Raw genomic sequence first — 17,916 nt, 5'->3', positions numbered from 1 at the left:
CCTGCACATTCCACGTTTTCCCAACACATCCAGCTGTATGCTTCAGCTAACTGACATCTTCTTCCTCATTTAGTTCAGGTCGAATTTACATTTAAAAAAAATCACATTTTAAATCAAACATTTGCCAAAGGACTGCTCAGTGGTTTAAAATAAAAATGTGCAAACAACAGAGGTCAGTAGAATAAAGGCAACCGCAATAAGGCAGGGTCGTGGAGCCCAAGGGGCCCAGAACCAGAGTGGGCAGGTGGGAAGAGCCAAAGGGGTGGAGTACTCACACAGGGCGTAGGTGAGTCCCTCAGGCTGGTCATAGTGTACAATGGCCACGCAGAGCGTGTTGAGGCCCACCAGGCACAACACCGTCCAGTAGAAGGCCTGTGACTTCACCATCCGGCGGATAAAAAAGCGCACGTGCTTCTCTTTGCGGCGCAGATACGATGAGCTCTCAATCTTGCCACTCTTCAGGCTGGCCCGGGTGAACGGCGAGCCCTGCGGCGCTTGGGGGGGGGGGAGACAGCCACAAACCGCACGAGTAAACACCTCCGCTCAGAACCGCGAAGGTGTCGCACCCCGAAATCACACGCAGGGCCTACTGCAATGAGCCGGAGTCAAATTGAGCAAAACCAGGATTTCCCGTGTTAGTGCTTTACAAAGGAGTTTCCCAAACAACACCGTCCGTAACAACACTTGTGGTGCTGATATTAGAAACCACAAATTTAAAAATTAATATGAGGTGGTCACTCAGCAGAGCTCCACCATAACACCGGTACCACACCTCAGACAAAATATACTGAAGTTGGACCATTTATCTAGGACACATTTTCAAAATGATGCCCCATGTGTTCTGCAACAGAACCACAAAGACGAGGTTGCGCCCGTGTGCACATACCCTCCTGCCTCGCGCTATATTAAACCCCCCGTAACTCAAATTAAACTCAAATGTCAAGACAGAGTGTGAAAAAGAAGCATGGGTGAAAAATCACGCCATTAGCATGTTGTAACTCTCGCTGGGAGAGACGAGCAGTAATCGCTCCATGGGCTATTTTAATCTGGAAATCTGACACCAGTGAAGCCTCATAAAGTGGCCGGGCCCTCGTCTGCTCTCCCACCCACTACCTCATCTGCCTTTCCCTCAAGCTCATCTGTCCTTCCCCCAAGTTCAGCTCCAGGCGCTGGGTCTGTTGGCCTCTATCACCTCAGTGAACAGTGTGCGTTTCTGTTGAACATGTCTGTGGGAATGTGAGTGTGCATATATTAATGGCTGGGTGTTAAATCAATGCGTCAACTCGAAGATGATACACCATTAATTAAAAAACACTTTAAAGGAAGCATGGTGTCTGTGACTGCTTTCAATTCATAGACCCCTAAGACACATTTACTTTGAATTAATATAATGGCAAAGTACCAATATGTTGAAAATATGTTACCCACGTGTTGCAAACATCTGAGAAGTAACAACTGTCCATCACACCTAAACGTCAAAGTGGGTGGGAAATAACCTTGGTTTGGGACAAGACCTAAAGTATCTTCAGGAACGTGGGCCATGAGGGCCGCGGGGTAGGCATCAGCGTCCAGTGTGCTGCTTACCGACTGATGAGATATCGGTGAAGTGGTCTTCGCCCTCTTCTGCATTGATGAGGTCATTTTTGCTCTTTTTGGCTCTTTTCAGCACTGAAAACACAAGAGACACGTAAAGGTACGACGTGACCAGGCACGGCCCACGATAAGCTCCGATAAAGCTGGGGGCGAGGAACGGAGGAGTTTGAAGCTAAGCTCACACACATAGACAAACAGCTCGCTCATCCAGGAACTGTGTGAGCTGGACCGTCACACCGGGACCAGCAGAAAAGCAATGCTCATATCCACTACTAACCTGATAAACCCCAAACACTACAGTAATTCCATAATCCATTAGGCATGCGATTTAAAACGCACGACTACAGAGTGAGACTTTGTCAAAGTGCAGCTGATCATGTGCTCACGTTACTTTATGTGGGAAACACAGACTAATCAAAATACAATGTTGCATAAACAACTGACCAGAAGTTCATAGCTTAGATTCACCCTGACAATCTGACCAATAGACAAGCTCGCATAGCTCTGGACAGTCCTGCTGGGCACGGCCACATGTTTCAAAATGGACAGTCATTCTACAACTCCCACCTGGGTTGTTGCATTTCCTCTTGTACCAGGGGCTGTCCAGGGGAGACTTCTTATCTTCCTCTGCAAGCATGACTTCCTCTGAAGGGCACAGAATAGAGCTTAACCTCATGCATTTCTGGCTTTTTATTTTGGTTATGAATCTGAATGTGTATCGATCAATTACTGCTCAATATCAGATAACTACACTGAAACTAATGAGAGGCTTGATGAGCTAGTAGATATAGGATTAATATGTTCTAGCGCACACACACAAACACACACACACAGAATGAAAATATACTTGGGAATGGACTTGTGTGTTTTCACAGGTATTTTCACTCAGTAAAGATGGCCAGTGTTAGTTGCTGAAAAACTCCAAATCTGAGTGAAAATTCATGTAAACACTTTTAATCTGCAAACTGTAACAATATATTCACATTGAGACAGAATTCCATACGGTATGCCAGGCACACAAAATGGGATTTGTTTTTTATTCTGAAAAAACTAAATCCTAACCCAACCATTTACATATGACTTCCAGAAATTCCAGAAATTTCCTAAACAAATTTCTTAAACAAATCAAATTCAAATTACACCAAGGCATTGTGCCATAGTTTGATGAGCAATCTGGAACAACAGACCCGTTCCAGGATTGTCGTCAAGTACAAGCACATCCGAAATTAACCACCTGGGAGAATTTACCAGAGCCTGACTTTACCCAGTTGGAAAACCAAAACACGGGCACCATGGGAAATTGCTCCTGCAGACCAGTTAAATCTCCCTGGAGTCAGGCTGGTGGGCCGTCAAGAAAGAAAGAGGATGGGAAAGTGAAAGTAGAAAAATTTGATTTTTTTTGCCTTGAAGTGACAAAGATCTGATTTTTTTTCAGGACTGGGTAGACACACAAATCTTTTTCAAATCAGATTCGAGTTACTTTCATATGTGGTCCTAGATTGGACATGTATTCGATTTGTGGCCATTTAACATGAATGATGGTGGTCAGATTGGAATTTATGTGGTTTTTGGCCTTTTGTCATGTGCTTAAAGGTGTTGTCACCAGCCAACACCAGAAGCACAGCAAAACCACTATGGAGGAGAGAATTTTCAGCAGCAGGAGCCAGTGGAAGGATGAGGGCAGATGGCAGATGAGTTGTGCAAAAACATACCAATGTGTACATGCGTTCCATTTCAGATTACAGATGCGTTCACATTACAAACCACTTGCAATGATGAATGCGACCTATCAAGTCCGATCTGACGTGGCCAAACGCTTCAGAATAGGGCAGGTGCCGCAAATGCACCACCCCCCCAAAGCTGCTTGCTTGTTTCAGCACTGATGCCAGTCACAGTTAAACAGTAGATGGATTAAATTATGCTTTGTGAAGGGAAAAGGCTTTCTGCTCAACCTTCCATGGGGGTCCAAGTGTCATGACCACCAGAGCGTCGAGTATCTGGGAAAGAACGGCTCCGGCATCAAGTTTTGCAAACTGCTGCTAGTAAGGGAACCTTGGCGAGAACCATCATCCTCTTAAAGTAGTTCTTAAAACTAGCCATCACAAATGAGACTTCACTGTCAGTCAGTGCCTTGGAGTCACTGGTGACTTAAAAACAACACCACCAACAGCAACAAAAATTGCGCTGGCTGAGAGTAGAAGTTCTGATCTACTGCAGCCCAGACATTTTCAAACTGAGCCGGGGGGGTCAGTAGTTCTGTTAAGCCAAACACTGACATTAAACAGCACAACATCATCCAGCCTACTGCACACAGGTCAGTAAATGAGTCCACCTGGGCTAGAGAGACAGAAAGCTCAAGAAATGGGGATTGCGGAGGCTTACTCCAGGGAGGACCTGCCCTGAAGTGTTAAAGAGGTAATACATTTCAGGCTGTACAGGCCCTGCATCTAAGACTTCCTCTAAACACTTAAAAACAGCAGCCACTAAAACAATACAACATTACAGTCTTGAAACATGGAATGACACAAAGATGTAATTATTAATCATTACTGAATAATGCCTATAAACAGTGACTACTGAGAGTTTATTAATATATATAAATAATTTGTAATATTAAAGTCAGCAACATGACACACAAACACGCACTTCCACACACACACACACACACACACACACACACACACGCGCACACACACGCACACACACGCACACACACACACACACACACACACACACACACACACACACACACAGACTTTGTCAGTGTATGTATGAGGCAGACCTGCTTTGCAGATCCACTCCAGATAGCCGGTGAGCTCTCTCTCAATTTGCTGCTGTCTGCGCAGCTTTAGGAACTCTTGTCTCTTCTCGACACGCTCACGCTCCTTAGCAAACTCCCTGTAGTTAGGAACACACACACAAACACACACACACACACACATATTCATAAACAGTCAGAACTGCAAAGAAGCATCAAGGGAATATGGCCATGATATGTGTGTGAATACCTCTGTGTGTGTGTGTGTGTGTGTGTGTGTGTGTGTGTGTGTGTGTGTGTGTGTGTGTGCATCTCTGTGTGTGTGTTTTACACTGTGTTTTACCTGCAAAGGACAAAAATGCAGGAGTTTGCACTGATATAAATTGTCTTTCCAAACGAATAAGCTGGAATACATATGGAGAGAAAGAGAGAGAGAGAGAGAGAGAAAGAGAGAGAGAGAGAGAGACAGAGGAGTAGTGTAAATTTAGCCAAACGCAGGTTAGGAGGGCTACGGAGAGGCACTCATCATGATTATCCACTTTTCTAAAGTTCTAAGCAGTGTGACCAGACCACAGGAGAGAAGCACTTGAAATCAGGGATGGTAGGATCAATGTCAAACACCACCATAAAGTTCAAAGTTAAGGGGACGTCACTGTCATGCATGTGAAGAAGATCAGAAGCCCAAAGCAAAATGGTGGACTAACTTCCTGAAGAACCACTGCTTTGCCCATGGGTGGGTGGAGGAACAGGGTCATTCTCTCTCGGTCATATTTCATAATCTGCCTGCAAGACCAGCACTCTCTCTCTCTCTCTCTCTCTCTCTCTTTCTCTCTCTCTCTCTCTCTCTCTCTCTCTCTCTCTCTCTCACTCTCTCTCTCTCTCTCTCTCTCTCTCGCTCTCACTCTCTCTCTCTCTCTCTCTCGCTCTCACTCTCTCGCTCTCTCGCTCTCTCTCAAAATTCAATTCAGTTCAAGCCAATGGTGCTTTATTGGCATGACAAATATTCACATTTGTATTGCCAAAGCTTTGATGAAGAAATTAACATGATAAACAAAAGATATAGTAGACAACATCAGTACTACAACGGCTAAAAATAATAGTAATAACAACAACAATAGTAATAATATAACTACAACAACAATACTTATATTACCTTTATTATTAACAACAACAACAACAACCACAATAGTAATAATAATAATCTAATTATAAAATGCTCTGGTAGCTGATATCCCATATGGTTACTCACTGTCCTGCAGACTGTGCCAGGAATGCCAGTGTGCTGAACTACATACGGCACCTTCAGGGGGATTTTTAAACTTAAGGAACATGTGACTAATATTGTTAAAGAATTTTGTTCTAATCTGGGTAAATTTTGTACATTTAGTTAGAAAGTGCAGCTCAGTCTCATCCTCATAGTCCCCTCACTGCTCTTTAGGTAGCCAGAACCAGATAACATAACATAACATAACATAAGATAACATAACATAACATAACACAACATTTTAATCTGCGATTTTGATTGTTTCCTAATAAGTGATGTAGTTTTGTTTGAGTTGTTTTGTAATTTGAGTGATTTTGATTGGGTTTGCTGTTATTTTCTGGACCTGAGCATGTGTATCTTTAGTGTGTGTTAGTTTAGTATTAGTGCGTGTTAATGTTGAACTGTTTCAGGACCAGCTGAGTGAGGGGACTGTTCTCTATGCTCAGCTCTTGGTACTTCAGACCTATAGAATGATATGAGTGGGGGTCGCTGTGTTATAAATGTGCCCAGAATGTATTTGCCCTTTATTGTATGTTTATTATTAATTGACATCTGCCTAATTCTCCCCTGCATGCATTGTTTGTGGTGTTCCTGTGCACCTTTAAAATAGTTTTACAGAGCTCTGCATGCAGGGTTTGTCCCATTTGTTGAAATCCTGATTTGTAAGTGGGCCCCACTCCTCACAGCCATACAGGGCAATTGGTTCAATTACAGATGCAAATATTTTTAACCAAATTTCGCATAGAAAGTCCTGCGTGCTTTTCTTCTCGGTTCAGTCACTCCCAAGTTAAAATGTCCAGACCTCATTTTGATCCCTAAATAATTGCAATTGTTTGAATGTTCAATATTGTTGGTATCTAATGTAAATCAGTGTTTTGATCCTTGAGATCTGGATCTTTCCTGGAATATCATGACATTAGCCTTTTCAGGTTTACTACCAGATCTGGCAGTTCTGCTCCAGCAGGTCCAGGGCCCAGGTCTGGCAGTTCTGCTCCAGCAGGTCCAGGCTCTGTTGTAGACCTTATGCAGTGGTGGACAGCAGAATCTGGTTGTCTGCGTAGAGCAGGAATTTAATCTCTGAGTCATGCAGAGTGAGCCCAAGAGCTGTAAATTCTTCTAGTGTTTTTGCCATTTCATTAATATAGATATTAAAAAGTGTTGTGCTTAGACAGCAACCTTGTCTCACTCCACATTCCTGAGAGTGGAAATTTCTTCATTTATGGTCAATTTGTATTCCACACCTACTTCCCATGTACGTTGTCTTAATGAGATCATATGTTTTAGCCCCTACACCACGTTCTATAATTTTGTAAAATAAACCTTGGTGCCAGAAAGACTCAAATGCCTTTTTAAAGACGATAAAGCATGCAAATATTTTGCTTTTATTTGACATATTTATTAGTTAGGCTGTGTAGGTTGTAAATATGATCCGTATTGCAGAAATTTGGAAGAAATCCAATTTGACTTCTACTCGGAACATTTTGTTTAGTAAAGACATTTAGAAATCTAGAATTTAAAATGCTACACATTAACTTCTATAGATCACTGTTCACACACATGCCTCTGTAATTGTTAGGGTTGAATTTATCTCCGGATTTAAAGATTGGTGTAATTAGTCTTTGGTTATAGATTTCAGGGAAAAAACCTACACTCAGAAGCAGGTTAAACAGTTTTATAACAGCCAAATTAAATTTTGAGTTTGAAAATGTTATCATGTCATTTAGTATACAGTCAGGCCCACATGCTTTCTTTGATTTTAGTTTATTCATTTTCTCCTTAAACACCTGCTCAGTAATTAAGAAGTCTAATGGGTTTTGATAATCTTTAACAGTCAATTCTAGCTCCTCCAGTTTCTTTGTTTATAGGATTTTGTTGAAGATTTGCATTTGACTCTACTTTCTGGAAGAGAGTTTGGAAATGGTTTGTCCAAATGTCCCCATTTTGTATCGCATTTTCTTCATGGTCTCTTTTTTTATTCCAGTTGTCCTAAAATTGGTTTGTTTTGATTGACTCCTAAATTGGTGTCAGTTGCTTGAGTGTATTGTGTATGTTTACAATTTTTAAAAGTCTCACAGAAGAGAAGGCATATGTTAGTGTTGTTTGGATCTCTGTACTATTGATTTGATCATTTCCTAAGTTCCTTCCAAATTAAGTGACATTCTTGATCAAACCAATTTTCAAACCTTTTTAGGTTTGGATTTTGCACCCTTAAGTTTTAATTTCGCTTTTGCTGATGCCTTTTCAAAGATCATATTTAGATTTTTACTGCCACATTGACTCCTTCTTTGTCGTGAATTTATTTAGTATTTGAATAGTATTTTAGTATTTGAATTTTGGCAATACTGGTTGCTTTCTGGAATTCTCCTGTGCTGTTTTGGGCCCATCTGTATGGTCTCCTAATGTTGTACAGTTTACTGGGCTGTGTGAGTGCAGAGTCAGTCTCTGCCCTATTAATCAACAGAGTAATTTGGCTGTGGTCTGACAGAGGGGTCAGTGGTTTAACAGTGAATGCACTAGAATGGGTCTAAATTTGCTATTACATCTACTGTACTTTTCCCAAGAGGTGAGCACAACATGTGTCTTCCTAAGAGTCCCCTCATGTCCCACCACTGACGATGTGCAGACCCAGACGTTGACAGAGCTGCAGAAGTTCTTTTCTAGTTTTGTTGAGTACACTGTCAAGGTTGTTTCTGTGGTGGCAAAAATAATTGTTATTAAAACAAGATCATTTATTAATAGAGGACAAATCTTTTCCTATGTGGGAGAAGTCCCTGTTCTGGCATTCAGGTCCCAGCATATGAGCACATTTCCCTGGGCCTGGATATCTCACACCTGTTTTTCCAACTCTGAAAACTTCAGAGTAGCAAAGGGACTCCGAGGGAGGGATATCGGTGGCACAGAGGAATATGTCCTTCTGGGAAGAGATTATAGTGCTTTTGATTGTGAGCCAAATATGGTATTTCCCTTTTTAAAGAATGTCTATATGTTGATGTAAACCAGATTATTAATCCCCCTGAGCATCTGCCTTGATGTACTGAACTCATCGTTTGGGGTGGTACTATAATTTCTCTATATTCTCTGGGACAGCGAGTGACCATGTCAGCCTTGCACCACGTCTCCTGTCAGACTATGATGTCAAGGTCTTTGATGCAACTTTTAAAATCTTTGTTTAAAGAATTTAAGCCAGAGAGAGAGAGAGAGAGAGAGAGAGAGAGAGAGAGAGAGAGAGACTGATGAGCTCAAGCCCTGAAACTAACTGAAATGGATGCCATATTGTGTCTTTAAAATGAGATATACTGTAAAACAAAAAGTACTTTCTTCAAAATAGTATTTGATAGGAGTGTACAGTGCTCCATATTTTTTTTCTTTGAGTAATATGCCTCTTCTTTTACTAATAAATTAAGGGGAGAGGGACCTAAACGTATCTGGGAGGGTTGTTTGTATTCTGTTATATAAGGTTTGTACAAATGTCTTGCAATAGTGGTTTGATGTCAATCTGAATAGAATTTGGTGGTGTTTTGGTGGCTTCAGCATAACTGTGCTGCTGCTGTGGGGCGTGGTCCTGGTACCAAGGTGCTGATCTGGGGGTGTGGTCAGGCTGCTGTGGGGCGTGGTCCTGGTACCAAGGTGCTGATCTGGGGGTGTGGTCAGGCTGCTGTGGGGCGTGGTCCTGGTACCAAGGTGCTGATCTGGGGGTGTGGTCAGGCTGCTGTGGGGCGTGGTCCTGGTACCAAGGTGCTGATCTGGGGGTGTGGTCAGGCTGCTGTGGGGCGTGGTCCTGGTACCAAGGTGCTGATCTGGGGGTGTGGTCAGGCTGCTGTGGGGCGTGGTCATGGGAGAATGGTGTTGCTCTGGAGGTATAGCCAGGTTGGTGCTTGAGATCTGGTTTTGCTGCTGGGGGGTGCTGAGCTGGTCAAGTTGGTGAGCTATAGAGATCTGGGCCAGTTCGTGGAGTGTTCTATACTGGTTGGGGTAGACTGTGCTGTCCCGGGTGTTTCGGCAGACTTTGGGGTCTTCTGAGGTGAAGGTAGGTGGTTGCGATTTTGGTTACCGTGTAACTCTGGGCGTGCTTGTGAGGTCTTGGAGACTTTCTCCTGTATTCTGTTGCTGTGTAACAGTGTCTGCCAAGGGACACATTTTTCAATTTCTTTGGGAATTTTCTGACTACATGTTTCTTTAGGTGGAGATGGTCATAGAGGTGGTGGGGGTGATGGTGGAGTGGTGGGCCTGGTGTACATTTGGCAGGAGGGCACATCCTCTGGAGATGTCTGCATTCGCTCTCTGGATGGTGTCAGGGTAGAAGTCCATGCGAGGCTGCAGTGTGGACATTCTAACTTTTGCACTGGGAAAAGGTGCAGGGGCTCTCTCTGCCACTCGGCAGACCAGTTCTCCTGGTGTTGTCCTGGTCTCTCCTGTTCTGTTCTTAGGACATTTGTGCCAGTGTGGATGATTATGTAGTTGGGTGTGCCAAAACTAGGGTCAGAAAGTATTTGGTGGGCATCTGTTGATCTTGGACACCATATTTTTGATGTTGTCTGGCCTGGCTCCTCCTGTGTGAATCTTCCATTAGAGTCTACGAGTATAGCAACTTCAGTGTGGGTTTAATTGTGGAGCCTGTGACGAGGGGTTTTTCGTTACGGCTCTTCACCTTGCGGCAGGGGGCTGTGGTTGTTTCAGGGAGCAGTAGAGGCTGCTGTAGAACAGCAAAAGGAGTGAGGGTGATGGGAGATTGTGAGGCATCAGCCCTATTCTGAGAGGGCCCTGTGTGGGGGGTGTTTGGGTGACCAGTAGGGGTCTGTATCTGCTCTTTAACATTCTTTATTAGTGTGGTTTTGGTGTGGTTTAGCTGAGCCTTGAGAGACCCTGTGTCTTTGCTGGTGATGAGGTGGATCTGGACACGTTCCCTCAGTTCTACAAAGCCTACCTCCAGTAGGGAGAGACGGTCTCTGACGTGTGCTATAGTGGAGTGGAGGCTAGGGTCGGGAGACCGGTATTGGTGTCTGAGGCAGGTCTGTCTTCCACGGTGGCAGTGTGGCTGAGGGGGAGCTGGGTTTCTTCCTCTGCCTACAGTGGCTCAGGAGCGTGGGGTCCTCTTTCAGTCGCTTCCTTCTCACAATCCGCTAGTTTTTTAAGACCGGGAAATTTTTCTTTAAAATTGTTTCAGTGCAGTTCCATTCCCTTGCACCATCATTGTAGTATTTTGGTAGAAGTTAACAGTCAGATGTTTGCTTTATGGCTCTTTCTCGGAGTCCTCAAAAATGTATATTTGAGGGCCCGTGCAGATGCCTCGTTTTGTGATTAATTCAAAGTGTTTGCATACAGCTGAATGCTATGCGGTAGTGCTATTGTTCTGGGAAAGTAAATCGGTGATGGTTTTCTTCCTCTACTAACACTGCAATCTTTGAACAATGTCTCTGGGATTTCTCTTTGCTTTGGTTTTTTTTTTTTTTTTTGAGTTTGTATTGCTGTCTGCCACTTTCTGACTGGGTCTGTGTAGGGAGCTCAAAAGGGACATGCTGCCATGGTGATGCAATATATCAATTATTTGAAAAATGCCAACAGTCTGAGGGGCGAGTGAGAGGGGGGCTTAGACCAACTGACAGATTTGTGAATTTAGCTAGCAAGTTTAACCAATATAGCAAGGTTAGCTAGCTAGCTAAGGTTTTGATCATTTTTGGTTTTTCTTTGAATAAAGCAGTGGTTTTCTCACCCTTAATATATTGAGTTTCTGTGGGCAGGGAGTCAAATCCAGTTCTTGGTGCTGTTTTCTGTTGTTGTTGTTGGTTCTGTTCTTAAGCTTCGTGTCCTGTGCCTATTCTTCGTCAGGTCTTTTATGCTATCCAACTCTCCCTCTGTTGTATTTATTCCAGTAGCATAAATGTTCTTCTCTCTGTCTCTTTCCTCCTTTACCTTCTTGCTGTGGTTTTCTCTTCTCTGTCTCTTCTTTTCCTGAAGTATTTAGGTAACTCTTGTAATAGCTGCTGTGTTGAATTTGACTCACAAGCTAGACTTGGATAGGCTATGCTATCTGATCTCAGTTCTTTTGTTATTCTGCTATCTTATCTAATATTTTCTTTTTAGTTTAGTTGTTTTAAAATTAATTAATATTTACTATCAATATTTGATTTAATGATGTTCTGTTTTCTATAGTTTATCTCATTTTAAACTATTAAAGCAGTTAAATTTCAGGAGCTCATCTAAACATGACCAATCTCTCTCTCTCTCTCTCTCTCTCTCTCTCTCTCTCTCTCTCTCTCTCTCTCAGGGGTGGGGAATTACAAATAGCACGTGTATTAGACAATGTCTAGGGTAGTGCACTCTGGTTCAGAAAGAACATTCTATTTCATGAACTCTGAGGCTGATATTTCATAGGGCTTTGGGATATTAAGCAATTCACACTCATGAGCTGTCCCGACCATATATGTATAGAGAAGCAATGAAATAGAAAAAAAAACCAAAAAGCTTCTCTATGGTTGTCACATGACCTACCATCTGTTATCAAGCCAATTAAAGCAGGATGACCTGCCATCACTGCTGACAAGGTAGGCATTAGGGACCAGGATGGGTCAGAGGCAGAAGACCAGAGGCAAACACAGAGGTGAAGGAGAGTCTGACAGCAGCTCCATAGCAGCAGAGACTGGCTGGGCTTCTCCTGGGATGGAGTTATTGAGCAGGAGAACACAATCTTATTTATCCTCCCATCCACCCACAGAGCTTCCCTCAGTTTCCATTAGCTCTAACCAGGCGCTTAGGAGGCAGGGGGCGGGGGGTGGATAGAGAGAGAGAGAGAGAGAGAGAGAGAGAGAGAGAGAGGTTGGTAGAAGGGGAGAGAGACTGAAAGAGAGTGACAGGGAGAGAAAGAAAGAGTGAGATGGCAATGGAAGGATAGAGAGGGAGGTAGAAGAGTGTGGGATGGCAGGGTGGGGGTGTAGAAGGGCTTCCCCAGCCTGAGCTGTGGGTAAGACTGGCTCTGATTGGTGTGTCTGCCACACAGCAACAGCAAAAGGTAGCACTCCAGCCAGCGACAGTAGGACACTGAGTGTGTGTGTGTGTGGGGGGGGTGTTGCTTGTGTAGGTTGCCAGATTGGAATCCCTATGTAAAATCATGCAAACAAAACAGGACACACACAGACACACACACACACACACACACAGAGTGCAGAAAAGCCAAACCTCAAGTTTTACCACAAGGAAGCACCTCTCAGTGTGATAAAGGAATCGGGAAACAGAAATATCTAGCACCCACCACCCACCTACATAGAAAATCAGAGCACAGATATACAAAAGACCCATCACACACAAACTCTGCTGCAAATACAGTGCGTGTCCACACACCAGGAGCAAGGAGCATATTGCTAAAACTAAACCTGACAATATGGACCACAGCTTAAAATCCCTGTCTCACTAGATAATGTATGTGCTTCACCTGCACTGACTGTTTAATGAAGAGCGGTTTGTGAAAAACAGACCAACATATCGGCATATCCTCATACTAATTAAGCTGTACTGGTGACAGGATATAAATTAAAAGCAGGTTCTAGCTCTTTGCTGCAACAAGAAATGGATCCTGCACCTCGTTTAATGAGTGGTGTCAGCTCACAAGGGCGAGTCAGTAGATCATTGCATCGGTAGTAAACATCAGTTTTAAAAAGAGAGGATGAGGCAGAGAACAAGGGATTAACCAGAACTGCATTTGCTCCTGAGTCATTGTGCCCGTGGAGAGGGTGGTGTGTGATGAACGGAAAAGGACTCCACCCCTCCATCCCTCATACGTCCATTCCTCTTCTATCAGTATGTGAAAGTCTGGCCTTTTTCTTGGAATAGAGCACAGACAGTAGTGACCCCCCAGCCACCTGAACTCATGCAGAGCGCGCACACACATACACACGTCCTCACATGTGCAGAGAGACACACATGCATACGCACACACACCGTGGCAACTGGGAAAGCCCTTGCATGTAGCGAGCGTGTATCAGAAGAGCAAAGAGGAGAAAAATAAAGTGAAAGAGTGCATCACCGAGTCCCTACCACAAAGAGATATCCGGAACCTGCACCGCACACCAGTAATGCGCAAGTTAATGTAGAGGCAGGAAATTCGAAAGCATAACACATCTCCCAAGAAACAGAACCGCCTCCCATTGCTACAGAAACCCGTGCTGGAAGTTAAAAAACTGTAATATTGCAAAATGTCATTATATTAATGACGATTAGAACCACATCGTATTGTGAGATAATTAGCAATACCTAGTCCTAGTGGAAAATTCCTAAGGGTTGATTAAGTTAAAAAACAATCAAACTGCACCAAGCCATTAGAGATTTTGCTTCCACTGTCTCTGCTTTGTAATAAAGCAGTTATCCCAGGAAGCAGCTTCAAGAAATGTGGGACCACTTCACTTTATGTTCTTGATAGCATTAATCTAACAAGCCCATTTGGCATGTCCCTTAACTTCCACCCACCACTACCTCCACTACCATAACCTCCACCCATGACCCTCTTGACCTCCACCCATGACCACCAACCTCCACCCATGACCCTCTTAACCTCCGCCCATGACCCTCTTAACCTCCACCCATGACCACCTTAACCTCCACCCATGACCCTCTTAACCTCCGCCCATGACCCTCTTAACCTCCACCCATGGCCCTCTTGACCTCCGCCCATGGCCCTCTTAACCTCCACTCTCCAGCACAGCGTAGCAACAGACAAGCCCTGGAAGAGGCTGTGCTTATGACACAGTGGGGTGCTTACCAGCTCAGCTAGACCCCCCCCCCCCCCCCCCACACACACACACACACACAGACACAACAGCATATAAAAGGTTAAAGAGAACTGCTATGATCCTGAAGTTTTAATGCCCAGTAAACTGGTGTGGCAAACAGCTAGAAAGATATAGCACATAGTGGAGCTATAGTGGAACACATACAGCATGGCATGCTCAGAACACAGCACAGCATGCTCTGACTGGCTTCTTTCACGCATGCACACATTTTCTCTCACCACGCGTGCACACAAACTGCTTTCACACATGCACCTGCTCTCTCACTCACTCACTCGCTCTCTCACTCACTCGCGCGCACACACACTATTGTAAGGATTATAGCAAACACCCACACGAGCACTGTCTTATGAGACCAGGTCTCATCAGTGCCAAAGCACAAACCGTTGTGTTATGGAAATAGTCTCTGTGGAGCGGCCCTTCTTTGAGAGCCGTTTTCGACTTGAGCTCTGAAATGTGCTTTAGATGAACAGACTTCACACTGAGGGACATGAGCAGACAGCTGCCCTGACTCTAAAGGATGAAGTGTGGGAATAAGAGAAAGAGAGAAGGGAAAGGGAGAGAGAGAGAGAGAGAGAGAGAGAGAGAGAGAGAGAGAGAGAGAGAGAGAGAGAGAGAGAGATAGAAAGGGGGGGTTGAGGGGCAGGTGCGCAGGGGGCCGTGATTCTGCACTTCACGGCAGCGCAGTGAGAAGTGCGTGTGCTAGCGTGTGCCAGCAGCATGGGCACGGGCGGAGCGTGAAGAGAAGAGAGAGCGATCGATTCAGGAGCGCTGACGGAGCCCCATCCTGCCCACCAGCCTGGGAGCAGCACAGACTCAAAAGGGAGGGGGTGGGATGTTCCATAACGGAACAATAGCTAAGCCTCAAATCATGGGGAAAGAAAGAAAGATGGAGTGAGAGGTCCGCTTACCGTAACCCAAAAATGTTCATGTCTCTACTGAAGAGAGAAAGACAGACAGGTAGAGAAAAGCCAGCAAAGGGAAGCAAAGGGCTTGAGGAGGCTCACTGAGTAAGGAAGGGTTTATGCCACTCGGCCACTAGAGGACAGAGCAGAGGAGCCGTTTGGTGAAAGAGTGCTGAAAATTAGATTTGCCTTCCGAGAAGTCATAAATTCAGCCCCCCTTTGTAGCTACAGTAGGCTACCACAGAGCACTCATCGAGTAATCCTCCATTAAGCCAGTGTGTGTGTGTGTGTGTGGTTGTGTGTGTGTATAAAACAGGGTGAGGGATGTAAGAGAATTATAGAGTTGGAGGGGAGCTTAGATATGAAGCAAGACTAAGAGGAAAGTACTGTGCATGTGTGTGTACGTGTGTGTTTTTGCATGCATGTGTCTGTGCGCCTCTGTATGTATTTGTGTGCGTGCATGCGTGTTTGTGCTTGTGTGTGTGTGTCTTATGAACATTGTCTGTCTGTGTGTGGGTGTCTTATGAACAGTGTCTGTCTGTGCCTCCTGGCCCCATTACAACTGATGGAGGACAAATCTAATTCTAACTAACACTGCATTGGCATAACACAGCTGCCTAATGCCATTAGCATGCTAGACCATACAGCACTTAACACCCCAGCTGCCCTCGATATGCATATGCTAAAGGTAAGTGGATCTTTAAACCTTTACCATGCAATGTGCTTTATGACATTTCAAAAATGCCCTAATAGAAAGTTCTTCCCATACTAACAGTGTAGGAGACAAATTGTTAAACCGTATTAGATTCATTCTGCAAATTATTTTCAAACAGTAGCATTTGTCTGCCTCAATTATACACTGAACACTGCAACTTTATCATGTGCAGGACAGCCAAACTGTCTAAATGTAAATGTGTACCCAGGCCTGCCCATGGGTTACTGAGGCAACTGCTAGAGGGCTTGCAAAGAGCTTTCCATACACCTGACCCACAAATCTTGTGGAAGCTGGGTCAAGCCAATCAGATCGGAGAAAACAGAAATCTGCATGGGGGTCTCTACTAGATTCTAGAAAAACTGACTGTAAAGAAACCAAAAGAAAAACCAAAAGCCAGATGTGCCGGATGTGTGGTTAGCCACGGAAGATTTTAACAACAAGTCAGATTTCCTGGCAGGCCGGTCAGCGCGGCTCACACTCACCCCGACAGCACCCCCAAAACCAGGTTGAGCATGAAGAAGGAGCCAATGATGATGAGGGGGATGAAGTAGAGCCAGTTCCAGGTGTTCCCTGAGGCGTCGTTGGCCTACGGGAGAGAGAGAAAGGACATGGGAAAACACGCGGTCACTCGGCGGAGCACTCTGGTCAGCGGCAACCCCTGCTTCCACGGCTGCTCCCCGGCGTTCAGGAGCAGCGCCCGTGGCATTAGCACCCCTTATGCCTGCAGACCTCTACTCCCGCAGAGACAAGTCCTCCTGAGCTCCAGTGCTAATTGTTTTACAGTGCAGTCATATGGCCTGCTTCAGATCACACTGATGAGAGAGGAATGATGGCCATAACTCTGAGAGGATAATCTTCTCAGGCCAGCCAGAAACACACTAATAAATGGCTGCCCCTCTCTCTCTCTCTCTCTCTCTCTCTCTCTCTCTCTCTCTCTCTCTCTCTCTCTCTCTCTCTCTCTCTCTCTCTCTCTCTCTCTCTCTCTCTCTCTCTCTCTCTCTCTCTCTCTCTCTCTCTCTCTCTCCTCTACCTATCTGCAGACCATCGCTAAAACCATCTGAGCATAGCGGACTGTCTACTCCCATATAAAGAGTACGGGCCCAGGTTTGGGGCTGGACTTTGCTGGAGCTGGAGTAATGCTGGAGGGTACAGGAGTGAAGTGACATCATACGAGCCTTGCAAATTCCTACTGGTGGCATATGCTCTTTCCCCCAAATTAAGAAAGGACTCGTGATGGTGCTGAATCAGCAGACACAAACCCATTACGACATGCAGTTTCTAACCTCCTCCCCATCCCTTTCAGACCTCCTGTTTCTATGGTAACCAGCACAGTACACACACCCCAAACCCCACCGTGTCATTTTATCTGTACTCATTTGCATTGCTTCTCGAATTGCATATCTGGCAGCAAAGGGGTAAAGCAGCAGAGGTAAACTGCAACATTACTGCTCATCTCATCTGCCTACAGGGGAGAACCAATTTGGGGATTTATTGAATATATTTTCCACTTTTAATTTATATTTTTGATTTAATCCACTTGCTGCTTTATGCATCTGAGCAAGGGGCAACAATCCAATTATACACTGTACTAGACAAAAGAAAAATGTAGAATTGAGTAAGGAACTTCAAAAGCAATGCGGACATCTTTGAAAACAGTAGTAGGGTATTATGAATGACACTTGATTTCAATCTGGCATGCAGTTAATCAGAAATAATAACGTTGCAGGTGCCATAAGATTTTTTTTCCCCTATTTTCATCGAAATGTTATTTTTAGGCAGAACAAAGCATTTCCGGGCTAATGTAACCACAGCGTTAATCACGATCGTGAAATTTTAGCTGACAATTAATTGTCATATGATTAACGATTTAATTGTCTTTTTAGTCGACTATTACAGTATGCCTC

General features: G+C 44.4%; 1 protein-coding gene across 4 annotated transcripts in view; it reads right to left on the bottom strand.

The window, feature by feature from the left end:
- cacna1ba (calcium channel, voltage-dependent, N type, alpha 1B subunit, a) overlaps positions 1-17,916 on the bottom strand; it is a 98,991-nt gene that overhangs the window by 37,711 nt on the left and 43,364 nt on the right. For all 4 annotated transcript variants that reach the window (XM_035530142.1, XM_035530143.1, XM_035530144.1 and 1 more), the window contains exons 7-11: positions 16,495-16,598; positions 4,376-4,491; positions 2,161-2,238; positions 1,585-1,668; positions 276-494 (exon numbers count right to left, since the gene is read on the bottom strand). In XM_035530142.1, coding sequence (XP_035386035.1) covers positions 276-494; positions 1,585-1,668; positions 2,161-2,238; positions 4,376-4,491; positions 16,495-16,598 — 601 coding nt within the window. The remainder of the gene's footprint in view (positions 1-275; positions 495-1,584; positions 1,669-2,160; positions 2,239-4,375; positions 4,492-16,494; positions 16,599-17,916) is intronic.

Source organism: Electrophorus electricus, chromosome 9, assembly GCF_013358815.1.
Source record: "Electrophorus electricus isolate fEleEle1 chromosome 9, fEleEle1.pri, whole genome shotgun sequence".
Taxonomy (NCBI): Eukaryota; Metazoa; Chordata; class Actinopteri; order Gymnotiformes; family Gymnotidae; genus Electrophorus; species Electrophorus electricus.
The sequence above is the reverse complement of the archived record's forward strand: the minus strand, read 5'-3'. Positions and strand labels throughout refer to the sequence as shown.